Below are 14,781 nucleotides of genomic sequence, written 5' to 3' on the forward strand. Positions count from 1 at the left end.
GACGGGTCGGGGGTGGCCGCTGACCTTTGACCTTGTGCGAGGCGGCCGCCCGGACCTCGGCCTCGCAGTCCTTCATGAGGCTCTGGAAGGCGCCCACCAGGTCGGTCTTGGTGATCTCAGGGCCCACGGCGCGCTGCAGCTGCGGGGACACGGCCCAGGTGCGTCCAGGTGTGCCCAGGTGTGCTCCCAGGTACCCCCAGGTGCGCCCAGGTGCATCCCCAAACATCTCCCAGGCTTCCAAACCTCCCCCAAAGCCCCAAAACTCATCCCAAACCTCTCTGAAACCCACGCCCAGGTGCCCCCAGGTGCGCCCAGGTGCGCCCAGGTGCGCCGCCCACCTCGGTGAACTTGTCGGCCACCATGTAGCGCACGCGCCAGGACTTGTCCTCGGCCGCCTGGCGCAGCGTGGGCATCACCAGCCCCTCGAGCTCCTCCTGCGGCAGCAGCTGCGCGATGCTCACGCACGCCTCCACCGCCAGCAGCCGCACCGAGTCCTGCACAGGTGAGCACAGGTGAGCACAGGTGAGCACAGGTGAGCACAGGTCACCCCCAGATGAGCCACAGGTAACCCCAAAGGTGATTCCCCCCCAGTGACCCCCCATGTGCACGCCTCTGCCGCCAGCAGCCGCGCCGAGTCCAGCTCACAGGTGTGCACAGGTGTGCACAGGTGTGCAAAAATGAGCCTCAGGTATGCACAGGTGACCCCCAGATAACCCCAGGTATGGCTAGATAAACTCCCAATTACATCCAAGCAAACCCCAGGTATGTCCAGGTAACCCCAGGTGTGCCCAGGATCCCCCAGGTGCCCCCCAGGAGTGCCCAGGATCCCCCAGGTGCCCCACAGGTGTGCCCAGCCCCCCCAGGTGTGCCCCCAGGTAACCCACAGGAATGTCCAGCTGACCCCCAAATGTGCACAGGTGTGCCCAGGTAACCCCGGGCTCCCCGCAGGTGCCCCCCAGGTGTGCCCAGGCCCCCCCAGCTGCCCGCCAGGTGCGCCAGGTGCGTCGTACCTGCTCGTCGGAGGCCAGGTTGGAGAACATGGGGATGATCTCGCTCTTGACGTGCTCCAGCTCCAGCACCTTGGCGAACTCGCCCAGCTTGGAGGCGGCCGCGCGCCGCACCATGGGCGTGTCGTCCGAGCACAGGTTCCGGAAGTACCTGCGGGCACACCTGGGTCACCTGGGCACTGCCCACGCCCACCTGGGCACACCTGGGGGGCACCTGAGTACACCTGGGATGGGTTGGTGACCCCATGGTCACCTCACTGACCTTGTGGTCACCTCAATGACCCCACACCCACCTCAGTGACTCTATGGTTACCTCAATGACCCCGTGGTCACCTCAATGACCCCAGGGTCACCTCAGTGTCCCCAAGGATGGATTGGTGACCCTGTGGTCACCTCGGTGACCCCACACCCACCTCAGTGACTCTATGGTTACCTCAATGACCCCGTGGTCACCTCAGTGACCCCAAGGATGGATTGGTGACCCCGTGGTCACCTCAATGACCCCAAGGTCACCTCAGTGTCCCCAAGGATGGATTGGTGACCCCGTGGTCACCTCAATGACCCCAAGGATGGATTGGTGACCCCGTGGTCACCTCAATGACCCCAAGGTCACCTCAGTGTCCCCAAGGATGGATTGGTGACCCTGTGGTCACCTCGGTGACCCCACACCCATCTCAGTGACTCTATGGTCACCTCAATGACCCTGTGGTCACCTCAGTGTCCCCAAGGATGGACTGGTAACCCTGTGGTCACCTCGGTGACCCCACACCCACCTCAGTGACTCTATGGTTACCTCAGTGACTCTATGGTCACCTCAATGACCCCAAGGATGGATTGGTGACCCCGTGGTCACCTCAATGACCCCAGGGTCACCTCAGTGTCCCCAAGGATGGACTGGTGACCCTGTGGTCACCTCGGTGACCCCACACCCACCTCAGTGACTCTATAGTCACCTCAGTGACCCCACGCCCACACCCCCCACCGCAGCGGTCACTCGGTCACTCACTGGCGCAGCTCGGCCTTGACCGGGCTGGACACTCGCGGGTAGCAGACACTGAAGAGGCCGCAGGCCGAGGTGCGCGACGTGAACCAGTCTCCTCCGGCCAGGCGCTTGACCAGCGGCACGAAGTGACCCTCGAGGTCCGGCGGCGAGTGCTCGTGGGACACGGCCCGCAGCGACTCCACCGCCTTGTCCCGCACCACCGTCTCCTCCACCGTGGCCAGGCTCTCCAGGGGCGGCTGCGGACACCCCGACAGGTGGACGTTGAGTGGACAGGTGGACACGGAGGGGTCAGGTGGACGTAGGATGGGCAGATGGACACGGGATGGACAGAGGAACGTAGTATGGACAGATGAACACAGGACGGTCAGATAGACAGAGAATGGACAGATGGACACAGGGTGGTCAGGTGGACGCGGGATGGACAGATGGACATGGGATGGACACGGGATGGACAGAGGAACACGGGACGGGCAGGTGGACACAGGGTGGTTGGACAGACAGAGGAACACAGCATGGACAGGTGGACATTGGGTGGTCAGATGGACACAGGGTGGACAGGTGGACACGGGATGGGCATAGGGTGGACAGAGGATGGAGGTTCAGGCCTCCCAGGTGCGTTCCAGCCCCACCCAGGTGTGGTTCTGGGGTTCCCCAGGTGTATTTTCAGCTCCCCAGGTGTTCCCCAGGTACATTTTTGTGTCCTCAGGTGTCCCTTTAGCCCCCCAGGTGTGTTTTTGGGGCTCTCCAGGTGTATTTTTGGCCCCCCAGCTGTGTTTTTCACTCTCCAGGTGTCCCCCAGGTGTATTTTCAACTCCCCAGTTGAGTTTTTGGGGCTTCCCAGGTGTTCCCCAGGTGTATTCTGGGGTTCCCCAAGTGTATTTTATCCTCCCCAGGTGTGTGTTTGTCCCCCCCAGCGACATTTTGGGGTGCCCCAAGTGTATTTGCCTGTCCCCAGGTGTATTTTGTCCCCCTCAGGTGAGTTTCTGTCCCCCTCCAGGTGTGTTTTTTCCCCCCCAGGTACATTTTGGGGTGCCCCAGGTGTATTTTTGTCCCCCTCAGTTGTTCCTCAGGTGTATTTTCCTGTCCTCAGGTCCCCCCCAGGTACATTTTGTGCCCCCCAGGTGAGTTTCTGTCACCCCCCAGGTACATTTTGTCCCCCAGGTACATTTTGGAGTGCCCCAGGTGTATTTTTGTCCCCCCAAGGTGAGTTTCTGTCCCCCCCAGGTACATTTTGTCCTCCCCAGGTGAGTTTCTGTCCGCCCCAGGTGTGTTTTTTCCCCCCCAGGTACATTTTGGAGTGCCCCAGGTGTATTTTTGTCCCCCCCAGGTGCGTTTTCCCCCCCCCCAGGTGAGTTTTTTGGGGCTCCTACCAGCAGGCAGTGCACGAACTCGGGTCCCCCCACGAGGGCGGTGAAGGTGCCCAGCTGCTCCGCCAGGGCCAGCAGCACCTCGTCCTCATCGTAGATGGTGTCTGCGACCGCACAGGTGACACACCTGTCACTCACCTGTCCCCTCCCACAGCTGTCAATCACCCCGGCCCCACCCGCCTCCCCAAACCCCGCCCACTCCTCACCCACAGGGAGATTTTGGCCGATTTTTGAGGTTTCCATGGGAATTTTGGGACCTTCCAGGAATGCCCTGCCCCCACCTGGATTTTGGAGACCCCTCCCTCCCCAAATTTTGGGGCTTTCCCGCCCAATTTTGGGGCCCCGCAGGTACCGGTGAGGAAAGGGAGGAGCTCGCTGCGGGTTCGCTCCACGCCCAGCGCCAGCGCGATGGTTGAGAGCTTCTTGATGCTGTTGAGGCGCAGCTGGGATGGGGAAATGGGGAAAATTCAGGACAATTTGGGAAAAATGGGGAAAAATCCGGGGAAACAACGGCAGGAATTGCCCCCCTCATTAAGAAACCCCGCCCCCAAAGCGGCGCAGCCAATCAGGAACGGCGTCTCACGGCTCTGCAGCGCCGCCGCGGTAGGGAGGGGTCCTCCGATTGGCTCCTCTAAGCCCCGCCCATGCCGACGGCAGCCAATGGAGAGCAGCGCTGCTGCGGCCTCGCGCTGCCATTGGCTGCGGCGAGGAGGGAGCCGCGCTGCCCCGCCGCTAGGGGGCGCAGCGACGGGAGGGGCGGATTCCCCCCCCACCGAGCGCTGCGCACCAATCAGAACGCGTCTAACAAACACACACCGCCCCTCCAGCCAATCAGAGCGCGCCTTTCTCCGATACCCCCAACCGCCCCACATATGTAACGCCACCGTCCATTCGCCCGCGCCTGAGGGGACCGGGCCGCCTCATCCAATCAGCGCGGCTGTCTCATGGCGGCCATCAGCAGCGGGGCCGCGGCCAGCGGGCGATGCCGGCCGGGTCCCGGTAGCCGCGGAAGGGGCCCCGAAGCCCCGGAACGGCCCGGGGGTACCGCGGCGAGGCCCCGGCAGCGGTACCTGCACGTCCTCGTTGCGGAGCTCGTCGATGAGCACCGCGATGGGGTAAAGCGAATCGTCGCCGTCCGCCGCCGCCATCTTCGCCGCCGCCGCCGCCCCGGCTCTGAGGGGCCGCACGGGGTCGCCCGCTCCGCTCCTGCAGGGCTTCCGCGGCGCTGATTGGTCAGCGCCGCCGCAGCGCCCGCCTAGCGGCTCTTCCCATTGGTTGAGGGTGCTGTCTGTCAGTTGAAGCCCCACCCATGCGGTCGAAGCGCTGAATAGCGCTGTGATTGGGCGATGCGATTGATTGACAGCGCGGAGGGGCGGGGCGAGGCGTTGCTGCGCAACGCGGAGGCACCGCGTTGGAGGCCGGGACGAACTGGGACGAACTGGGACGAACTGGGACAAACTGGGACGAACTGGGACGAACTGGGACGAACTGGGACAAACTGGGAGCCGCTGGATCATACTGGGACAGACCGGAATGCCCTGGGACCGGACTGGGACCCGCCGGGTTATACTGGGACAAACTGGGACCCGCCAGGGCCTCAACTGGGACAAACTGGGTTATACTGGGACAAACTGGGACGCACTGGGACCCCTCCAGTGCCGAACTGGTTTATACTGGGCCGCACCCGCAACAATAAACACCCCAAACCAGTAAAATCCAGTAAAAACCGGTAAAATCCAGTAAAAACCAGTACAATTTGGCCGGGCCCCGCCCCCGCCCCTTTAAGCCACGCCCCCAGAAAACGCGATGACGTCATGGACTGGCCACGCCTTTATTGGGGTGGGGAGAAGGCACTGGGGGGAACTGGGCCAGACTGGAAGGCACTGGGATGAACTGGGAGGGACTGGGACAAACTGGGAGGGACTGGGAGGGCACTGGGGATGGACTGGCCTGAACTGGGTGCCTCAGTTTCCCCAGCAGGCTCTCAGCGCTCTCCCCCCCATACAGCACTGGGATGAACTGGGGCAAACTGGGATGGACTGGTCTGAACTGGGAAGGCACTGTGGACGAACTGGCCTGAACTGGCGTGAACTGGTGCGTCAGATGCGGCCGGAGTGCCTCAGTTTCCCCAGCACGTTCTCGATGCTCTCCCCCCCCCATACAGCACTGGGATGAACTGGGACAGACTGGGCTGAACTGGGAAGGCACTGGGATGAACTGGTGCATCAGATGTGGCCAGCGTGCCTCAGTTTCCCTGGCAGGCTCGCGATGCTCCATACAGCACTGGGATGAACTGGGACGGACGGGGATGAACTGGGACAAACTGAGCTGAATTGGGATAGTACTGGGGACGGACTGGGAGGGACTGGGATGGTTCTGGGGATGAACTGGGCCGAACTGGTCTGTCAGACGCGGCCGGCCTGCCTCAGTTTCCCCAGCAGGCTCTCGACGCTCCATGCGCCACTGGGACGAACTGGGATAGCGCTGGGGCCGGACTGGGAAGGCGCTGGGGACGAACCGGGGAGCGCCGGCGGGTCAGATGCGGCCGGCCTGCCTCAGTTTCCCCAGCAGGCTCTCGACGCTGTCCACCTTCTCGCCGCCCGCCCGGGGCGGGGGCTCCTGCAGCCGCAGCAGCCGCAGGCGGGGGGGCCCCGCGGGCAGCCCCAGCTCGGCCGCCGGCAGCAGCTCCAGCGGCTTCTTCTTGGCCTTCTGCAAGGGAACGGCGGGGATGCAGCGGAACGGCGGGGATGCAGCGGAACCGCGGGGATGCAGCGGAACCGCGGGGATGCAGCGGAACCGCGGGGATGCAGCGGAACCGCGGGGATGCAGCGGAACCGCGGGGATGCAGCGGAACCGCGGGGATGCAGCGGAACCGCGGGGATGCAGCGGAACCGCGGGGATGCAGCGGAACCGCGGGGATGCAGCGGAACCGCGGGGATGCAGCGGAACCGCGGGGATGCAGCGGAACCGCGGGGATGCAGCGGAACCGCGGGGATGCAGCGGAACCGCGGGCCAGCCTGGCCACAGGCTGCGGGGCCTTCGGGGGCCTTCACGGGGATTTGAGGGGTTTGCAGGATTTTTTGGGATTCCTTTAGGATTTCTTGGGATTTTATTAGGATTTTTTGGGATTTCCTGGGGGATTTTTTTAGGATTTTTTGGGATTTTTTTAAGATTTCTTTGGGATTTCGAGGTGATATTTTTTAGGATTTTTGGGGATTTTTTTAGGATTTTTGGGGATTTTTTTGAGATTTCTTGGGGGATTTTTTTAGGATTTTTTTGGGATTTTTTTTTAGGATTTTTTAGGGATTTTTAAAGGATTTTTGGGAATTTTTTGGGATTTTATTAGGATTTTTTGGGATTTTTTTAGGATTTTTTTGGGATTTTTTTAGGATTTTTTTAGGGATTTTTAAAGGATTTTTGGGGAATTTTTTGGGATTTTATTAGCATATTTTTAGGATTTTTTGGGATTTTTTTTAAGGATTTTTGGGGATTTTTTAAGGATTTTTTAAGGATTTTTGGGATTTTTAAAAGATTTTTCCAGGATTTTTTTTTTTAATTTTTTGGGGGATTTTTTTAGGATATTTTTGGGATTTTTAATGGATTTTTTTAAGATTTTTTGGGATTTTTTTAGGATCTTTAATGGATTTTTTTGGGGATTTTTTTTTAGGATTTTTTCCCAGTTTTTCGAGTAATTTTTTAGGATTTTATTAGGATTTTTTGGGATTTTTTTAGGGATGTTTGGGGATTTTTTTAAATTCTTTTGGGATTTTTTTTTTTTTTTATTATCTTGGATTTTTTGGGGATTTTCTGACATATTTAGGATTTTTGAAGGATTTCTTAGGAGGTTTTCTTGTTTGTTTTTTAAAGATTTTTATAGCAATTTCTTTGGGGTTTTTTGGGATTTTTTGGGGGATTTTTTCTGAATTTTTTTAGGACTTTTCCAGGAATTTTTTCAGGATTTTTTTTTTCATTATTTTGGCGATTTTTTTAAACTTTTTTTAGGGATTTTTGTTTGATTTTTGGGGGGGATTTTTTTGGGAGTCCCCTGGGAATTTTGGGGATCCCAGAAATGTTGGGAGGATCCCATTCCCAGGGGTCGGGACAACAGGTCTACCCCCATTGGACCCTATGGGAAACAGCCTGGGTTTCGGGGAAGTTCGGAAATTTTGGGGAATTTCAGAAATTCTGGGGAATTTCACGGGATTTTGGGGATTCCGGGAACACCCTGGATTTGGGGAACACCCAAGGAATGAGGGGAACCCCAGGAATTTTGGGAAGATCCCATTCCCAGGGGTTGGGACAACAGGTCTACCCCCATCGGCCTCTATAGGGGAACACCCAGATTTTGGGGAATTTCGGAAATTTTGGGGAATTTCGGAAATTCTGGGGAATTTCACGGGATTTTGGGGATTCCGGGAACACCCTGGATTTGGGGAACACCCAAGGAATTTGGGGAAACCCCAGGAATTTTGGGAGGATCCCATTCCCAGGGGTCGGGACAACAGGTCTACCCCATCGGCCTCTATAGGGGAACACCCGGATTTTGGGGAATTTCGGAAATTTTGGGGAATTTCGGAAATTCTGGGGAATTTCACGGGATTTTGGGGATTCCGGGAACACCCTGGATTTGGGGAACACCCAAGGAATGTGGGGAAAGCCCAGGAATTTTGGGAGGATCCCATTCCCAGGGGTCGGGACAACAGGTTTACCCCATCGGCCTCTATAGGGGAACACCCGGATTTTGAGGAATTTCGGAAATTCTGGGGAATTTCACGGGATTTTGGGGATTCCGGGAACACCCTGGATTTGGGGAACACCCAAGGAATGTGGGGAAACCCCAGGAATTTTGGGAAGATCCCATTCCCCGTAACCCCAGGGGTGGGGACAGCAGGTCTACCCCCACCAGCCCCTACGGGAAACCGCGTGGATTTTGGGGAATTTCGGGGATTTCGGGGAACGGCCCGGGAATCCCAGGGTCCCCCCGGGATTCCGGGGGCGCCCCACGCACCATGATGTTGGGCAGCGTGGCGTAGCGGGGCTCGTTGAGCCGCAGGTCCGCGGTCAGCACGGCCGGCAGCCGCAGCCGCAGCGTCTCCAGGCCGCCGTCCACCTCGCGCTGGACGCGCACGGCCCCGGCCTCCAGCTCCACCCGCGAGGCGAACGTGCCCTGTGGGGAGCAGCGGGGGCTGGGACCGCGCCCGTACGGACCGGGACCGTGCCCGTATGGACCGGGACAGCACCGGGACAGCACCCGTATGGACCGGGACAGCACGGGTACGGGCAGGGACCGCACCGGGACAGCACCCGTACGGGCAGGGACAGCACCGGGACAGCACCCGTACGGGCAGGGACAGCACCGGGACTGCACCGGTACGGGCAGGGACAGCACCGGTACAGGCAGGGACCGCACCGGGACAGCACCCGTACGGATCGGGACAGCACCGGGACAGCACCCGTACGGACCGGGACAGCACCCATATGGACCGGGACAGCACCTGTACGGGCAGGGACAGCACCGGTACGGACCGGGACCGCACCGGGACAGCACCCGTACAGGCAGGGACAGCACCGGGACAGCACCCGTACGGACCGGGACAGCACCGGGACAGCACCGGTACGGGCAGGGACAGCACCCGTACGGACCGGGACCGCACTGGGACAGCACCCGTACGGACTGGGACCGCACCGGTACGGGCAGGGACAGCACCCGTACGGACCGGGACCGCACTGGGACAGCACCCGTACGGACTGGGACCGCACCGGTACGGGCAGGGACAGCACCCGTACGGACCGGGACCGCACCGGGACAGCACCCGTACAGGCAGGGACAGCACCGGGACTGCACCCGTACAGACCGGGACCGCACCCGTACGGACCGGGACCGCCCCCATTTCCACAGCCCATGGCGGGGATAGATCCCACAATGCCCCACGATTCGGGGTGAATATATCCCATTTACCGGGGGATTCTGGGATACATCCCCCCCACTTACCCCAGGGGATTCTGGGATACATCCCCCCCAGGGGATTCTGGGATACATCCCGCCCATTTACCCCGGGGGATTCTGGGATACATCCGCCCCAGGGGATTCTGGGATACATCCGCCCCATTTGCCGGGGGATTCTGGGATACATCCCCCCATTTACCCCCGGGGATTCTGGGATACATCCGCCCTTCACCCCACCCCCTCGGGGAATGTTTCCCGTGGCGCCCGCGCGCGGCCTACCTGCGGCCAGTCCAACATGGCGGCCAGGAGCTGCCCGGTCTGGTTGCAATCGTCATCGATGGCCTGGGGACAGCGGATCGATAGCGGATCGATGATAGGGGATCGATGATAGGGGATCGATAGGGGATCGATAGGGGATTGATAGGGGATCGATAGGGGATTGATAGGGGATCGATGATAGGGGATCGATAGGGGATCGATAGGGGATCGATAGCGGATCGATGATAGGGGATCGATGATAGGGGATCAATAGGGAATCGATGATAGGGGATCGATGATAGGGGATCGATGATAGGGGATCAATAGGGAATCGATGATAGGGGATCGATGATAGGGGATCAATAGGGGATCGATGATAGGGGATCAATGATAGGGGATCGATAGGGGATCGATAGGGGATCGATGATAGGGGATCGATGATAGGGGATCAATAGGGGATCGATGATAGGGGATCAATGATAGGGGATCGATAGGGGATCGATAGGGGATCGATGATAGGGGATCGATGATAGGGGATCGATGATAGGGGATCGATGATAGGGGATCGATAGGGGATCGATACAGGATCGATGATAGGGGATCGATGATAGGGGGTCGATAGGGGATCAATAGGGGATCGATAGGGGATCAATGATAGGGGATCGATAGCGGATCGATAGGGGATCGATGATAAGGGATCGATGATAGAGGATCAATAGGGGATCGATAGGGGATCGATGACAGGGGATCTATGGGGGTTCCGGGGGGTCTGAGGGGATCTATAGGGGATCAATAGAAGATCTATAGGGGTCCGATGGGATCTCTGGGGGATCTACAGGAGATCTATAAAGGATCAATAGGGGATCCATAGGGATCTGTAGGGGATCCATAGGGATCAACAGATTTCCAATGGGGAATCCATAGGGACCAAAAGAGGATCAACAGGAATCAGTAGGGAATTGACGGGATTCTATAGGGGATCCATGGGGATCCATAGGGATCAATAAGGAATCAATAGAAGATCCATAGGGATCAATAGGGAATCAATAGAGCTCCATAGGGGTCAATAAGGAATCTATAGAGGGTCCATAGGGATCAATAAGGAATCAATAGAAGATCCATAGGGATCAATAGGGGATCCATAGGGGATCCATAGGGGATCAATAGAAGATCCACAGGGATCCATAGGGGATCCACAGGGATCCACAGGCTCCCCACAGGTGCCCCCTGCCTCACCTGCTTGCCCAGCAGCACCAGGTGCGGCTGCAGCCGCCGGGCCAGCGCGGCCAGCGCCGTGGCCACCTCGCGGGGCCCCGCGGCCACCCCCTCCCCCAGCTCGGCCAGCACCGCCCGGTCAGCGCCCATGGCCAGGGCGGTCCGGAGGGTCTCCTGTGGGGAGGAAGGGGTTAATGAAATACCCCGAAAGAGCGGGGAATCGCCCCGAAAACGGCCCAAAAACGGCCCAAAAACGACCCAAAAACAACCCAAAAATCAGGGTCTCCTGTGGGGAGGAAGGGGTTAATGAAATACCCCGAAAGAGCGGGGAATCCCCCCGAAAACGGCCAAAAAACGGCCCAAAAACGACCCAAAACCAGCCAAAAACAACCCAAAAATCAGGGTCTCCTGTGGGGAGGAAGGGGTTAATGAGATACCCCGAAAGAGCAAGAAATCACCCCGAAAACGGCCCAAAAACGGCCAAAAAATGGCCCAAAACCAGCCAAAAACAACCCAAAAATCAGCGTCTCCTGTGGGGAGGAAGGGGTTAATGAAATACCCCGAAAGAGCAGGGAATTGCCCCGAAAACGGCCAAAAAACGACCCAAAAACGACCCAAAAAACGACCCAAAAACAACCCAAAAATCAGGGTCTCCTGTGGGGAGGAAGGGGTTAATGAAATACCCCGAAAGAGCAAGAAATCACCCCGAAAACGGCCAAAAAATGGCCAAAAAATGGCCCAAAAATGGCCAAAAAATGTAAAGAAATGACCCAAAAATGGCCAAAATAACAAAAAAAACCAAAAATGCCAAAAAATTTCCCAAAATTAGAAAATGGCGCCAAAAATACCCCAGAACTACCCCAAAAAGGGGCAAAAAATTTTCAAAATGCCTCAAAAATACCGAAAATGCCAAAAAATGCCCCAAAAATACAAAAAAGTCCCAAAAAGATGCAAAAAAAAACAAAGCCACAAAAATACACAAAAAATGCCCAAAAATAAAAAAGCCCCAAAAAATGCCCAAAAAATTCCCAAAAATTACCCAAAAAATGCCCCAAAAAATACCCAAACAATCCGCACCGCAAAACGCCCCAAAAATTGCCCCCAAAACACCCAAAATTTCCTCAAAAGATGCCCACGAAAATACAAAAAAAAAAAAAAAAGCCCCCAAAACACCCAAAATTACCCCAAAAAAATGCCCAGAAAATGCCCCCAAAACCACCCTCAAAAATCCTAAACCAGCCCAAAGCCACTCCAGGTGTGCCCAGGTGTGCCCAGGTGTGCCCAAATTCTCAATTTCCCCCAAAGTCCCCCCACTTTTCCCCCATTTCCCCCCAAGGTGTGCCCAGGTGTGCCCAGGTGCCCCCAGGTGTGCCCAAATTCCCCATTTCCCCCCAATTTCCCCCCAATTTTTCCCCATTTCCCAGCCTCCAGTTGCCCCAGGTGTGCCCCCTCACCTGTCCCCCCCTCACCCATGCCCCTCCCTCACCTGTCCGCCCCTCACCTGTGCCTCTCACCTGTCCCCCCCCACCTGTGCCCCCCCACCTGTGCCCCCCTCATCTGTCCCGCCCGACCTGTGCCCCCCTCCCTCACCTGTCCCCCCCCACCTGTACCCTCACCTGTGCCCATCACCTGTGCCCCTCCCTCACCTGTCCCTCCCTCACCTGTGCCCCCCTCCCTCACCTGTGCCCCCCTCACCTGTACCCTCACCTGTGCCCATCACCTGTGCCCATCACCTGTGCCCCTCCCTCACCTGTGCCCTCACCTGTGCCCCACCCTCATGTGTCCCCTCCCTCACCTGTCCCCCCACCTGTGCCCATCACCTGTGCCCCTCCCTCACCTGTGCCCTCACCTGTGCCCCACCCTCACGTGTCCCCTCCCTCGCCTGTGCCCTCACCTGTCCCCCCCACCTGTGCCCCCCCACCTGTGCCCCATCACCTGTGCCCCCCTCCCTCACCTGTGCCCTCACCTGTGCCCCTTCCTCACCTGTGCCCCTCCCTCACCTGTGCCCTCACCTGTGCCCCTCCCTCCCCTGTGCCCATCACCTGTGCCCCCCTCCCTCACCTGTGCCCATCACCTGTGCCTCTCACCTGTCCCCCCCTCACCTGTGCCCCCCTCACCTGTACCCTCACCTGTGCCCATCACCCGTGCCCCTCCCTCCCCTGTGCCCATCACCCATGCCCCCCTCCCTCACCTGTCCCCACCCTCACCTGTACCCTCACCTGTCCCCCCCCCCCGTGCCCCTCACCTGGCTGGCGCGCGTGCCCAGCGTGGCCGCCACCACCTCGGCGGCGGCGCCGGCCTCGCGCAGGCGCACGGCCTCCTCGAGCGCGATCTCGCAGAAGGGGTTCAGCGAGTGCTTCACGCCCTGCGTCTGCACGCCCGCCCCGCCCGGCGCCACGCGCACCTGCCGGGCACACCTGGCTCAGCTCAGCCCCCGCGCCAGGGCAGGGGCCGGGGGGCCCAGGGGAGTTGGGGATTTTGGGGGTTAGGGGGATGGCAGGCGGGCACAGGTGGGCACAGGTGGGCACAGGTGGGGGCAGGTGGGTACAGGTGGGCACAGGTGGGTACAGGTGGGTGCAGGTGGGCGCAGGTGGGTACAGGTGGGTGCAGGTGGGTGCAGGTGGGCGCAGGTGGGTACAGGTGGGTGCAGGCGGGTGCAGGTGGGGACAGGTGGGGGCAGGTGGGTGCAGGTGGGCACAGGTGGGGACAGGTGGGGGCAGGTGGGTACAGGTGGGTACAGGTGGGTGCAGGTGGGTGCAGGTGGGTGCAGGTGGGTACAGGTGGGGGCAGGTGGGTACAGATGGGCACAGGTGGGGACAGGTGGGCACAGGTGGGTACAGGTGGGTGCAGGTGGGTGCAGGTGGGTGCAGGTGGGTACAGGTGGGGGCAGGTGGGTACAGATGGGCACAGGTGGGGACAGGTGGGTAAAGGTGGGTACAGGTGGGTGCAGGTGGGCACAGGCAGGCGCAGGTGGGTACAGGTGGGTAAAGGTGTGCCCCCTCCCCCCTATACTGAAAATTATCTCAGGATTTGGGGGTTTTGGGGATTTCTGGGGGGATTTTGGGGGGTTTTAAGGGATTTTGGGGGGGTTTTGGGGGTTGGCAGGCAGGCGCAGGTGGGCACAGGTGGGCACAGGTGAGTTCTCTCCCCTCCAGCCCAAAAACCCCTGCAGGCCTTTGGGGAATTTGGGATTTTTTTGGGGTTTTTTAGGGGGTTTTGGGAATTTTAGGGGATTTTAGGGGCTGGCAGCTGTGCCCAGCTGTGCCCGGGGGTGCCCGGGGGTGCCCAGCTGTGCCCAGGTGTGCCCAGGTGTGCTCAGGCGCCACCTCCCCCCCCTCCCCCACCCCCCAACCCCCCCCAAATTCGGGATTTTGGGGCTTTTTGGGGGGGTCGCGCGGGGGGAGGGGTTTGGGGGTGCCCAGGTGTGCCCGGGGGTGCCCAGGTGTGCCCGGGGGTGCCCAGGTGTGCCCGGGGGTGCCCGGGGGTGCCCGGGGGTGCCCAGGTGTGCCCGGGGGTGCCCAGGTGTGCCCGGGGGTGCCCGGGGGTGCCCGGGGGTGCCCAGGTGTGCCCGGGGGTGCCCAGGTGTGCCCAGGTGTGCCCAGGTGTGCCCGGGGGTGCCCAGGTGTGCCCGGGGGTGCCCGGGGGTGCCCAGGTGTGCCCAGGTGTGCCCTTACCTTGACGGCGAAGTCAATGACGCGCTTGACCCCCACGAGCACGCGCAGCGCCGCCATTGCTGCCGCGCTGGCCACGCCCCCTGCCCCGGAAACCACGCCCCTTCCCCACGTCACCCCCGACGGCGGAGCCACGCCCACAGGCCGACACGGTGACGTAATCATCGAGGGTAAGCCACGCCCACCGAGTTAATTATGTCGAGAAACCACGCCCCTCCGCTAAGCCACGCCCTCTTACGTGACTAACTATGAATGGGGCGTGGTCCCGGGGCGTCACGTGACGGGAAGAGGCGCCCGGGCTTTTGGGGGATTT

General features: G+C 59.7%; 2 protein-coding genes across 2 annotated transcripts; both read right to left on the reverse strand.

The window, feature by feature from the left end:
* Positions 1 to 4: 4 nt before the first annotated feature.
* On the reverse strand, positions 5 to 4,606 carry LOC137465812 (serine/threonine-protein phosphatase 2A 65 kDa regulatory subunit A alpha isoform-like; the record flags this gene model as incomplete). Its single annotated transcript, XM_068177838.1, has 7 exons — positions 4,448 to 4,606; positions 3,730 to 3,820; positions 3,381 to 3,481; positions 2,014 to 2,246; positions 1,011 to 1,158; positions 339 to 494; positions 5 to 139 (listed from the first exon to the last, which is right to left on the reverse strand). Coding segments are annotated over exons 1-7 (942 nt in total), but the record flags the coding sequence as incomplete, so codon positions are not given.
* Positions 4,607 to 5,845: 1,239 nt separating this feature from the next.
* LOC137465811 (electron transfer flavoprotein subunit beta-like) lies at positions 5,846 to 14,561 on the reverse strand. Its single transcript, XM_068177837.1, has 6 exons — positions 14,472 to 14,561; positions 13,043 to 13,201; positions 10,819 to 10,971; positions 9,604 to 9,666; positions 8,386 to 8,544; positions 5,846 to 6,086 (listed from the first exon to the last, which is right to left on the reverse strand). The coding sequence occupies exons 1-6, from the start codon at positions 14,526 to 14,528 to the stop codon at positions 5,913 to 5,915; spliced, it is 765 nt and encodes a 254-aa protein (XP_068033938.1). The 5' UTR covers positions 14,529 to 14,561; the 3' UTR covers positions 5,846 to 5,912.
* Positions 14,562 to 14,781: the final 220 nt, after the last annotated feature.

The sequence above is a fragment of the Anomalospiza imberbis genome, unplaced genomic scaffold, assembly GCF_031753505.1.
Source record: "Anomalospiza imberbis isolate Cuckoo-Finch-1a 21T00152 unplaced genomic scaffold, ASM3175350v1 scaffold_1108, whole genome shotgun sequence".
NCBI lineage: Eukaryota > Metazoa > Chordata > Aves > Passeriformes > Viduidae > Anomalospiza > Anomalospiza imberbis.

Bases quoted from the DNA above. Each gene is read 5' to 3' on its own strand.
- LOC137465811 (XM_068177837.1), bottom strand. From the start codon at position 14,528: ATGGCGGCGCTGCGCGTGCTCGTGGGGGTCAAGCGCGTCATTGACTTC. The intron at 10,972-13,042 runs GTGAGGGGCACG...TCCTCCCCACAG, and splicing joins TGGGCACGCGCGCCAGCCAG to GAGACCCTCCGGACCGCCCT. The intron at 8,545-9,603 runs GTAGGCCGCGCG...TGCTCCCCACAG, and splicing joins CCATGTTGGACTGGCCGCAG to GGCACGTTCGCCTCGCGGGT.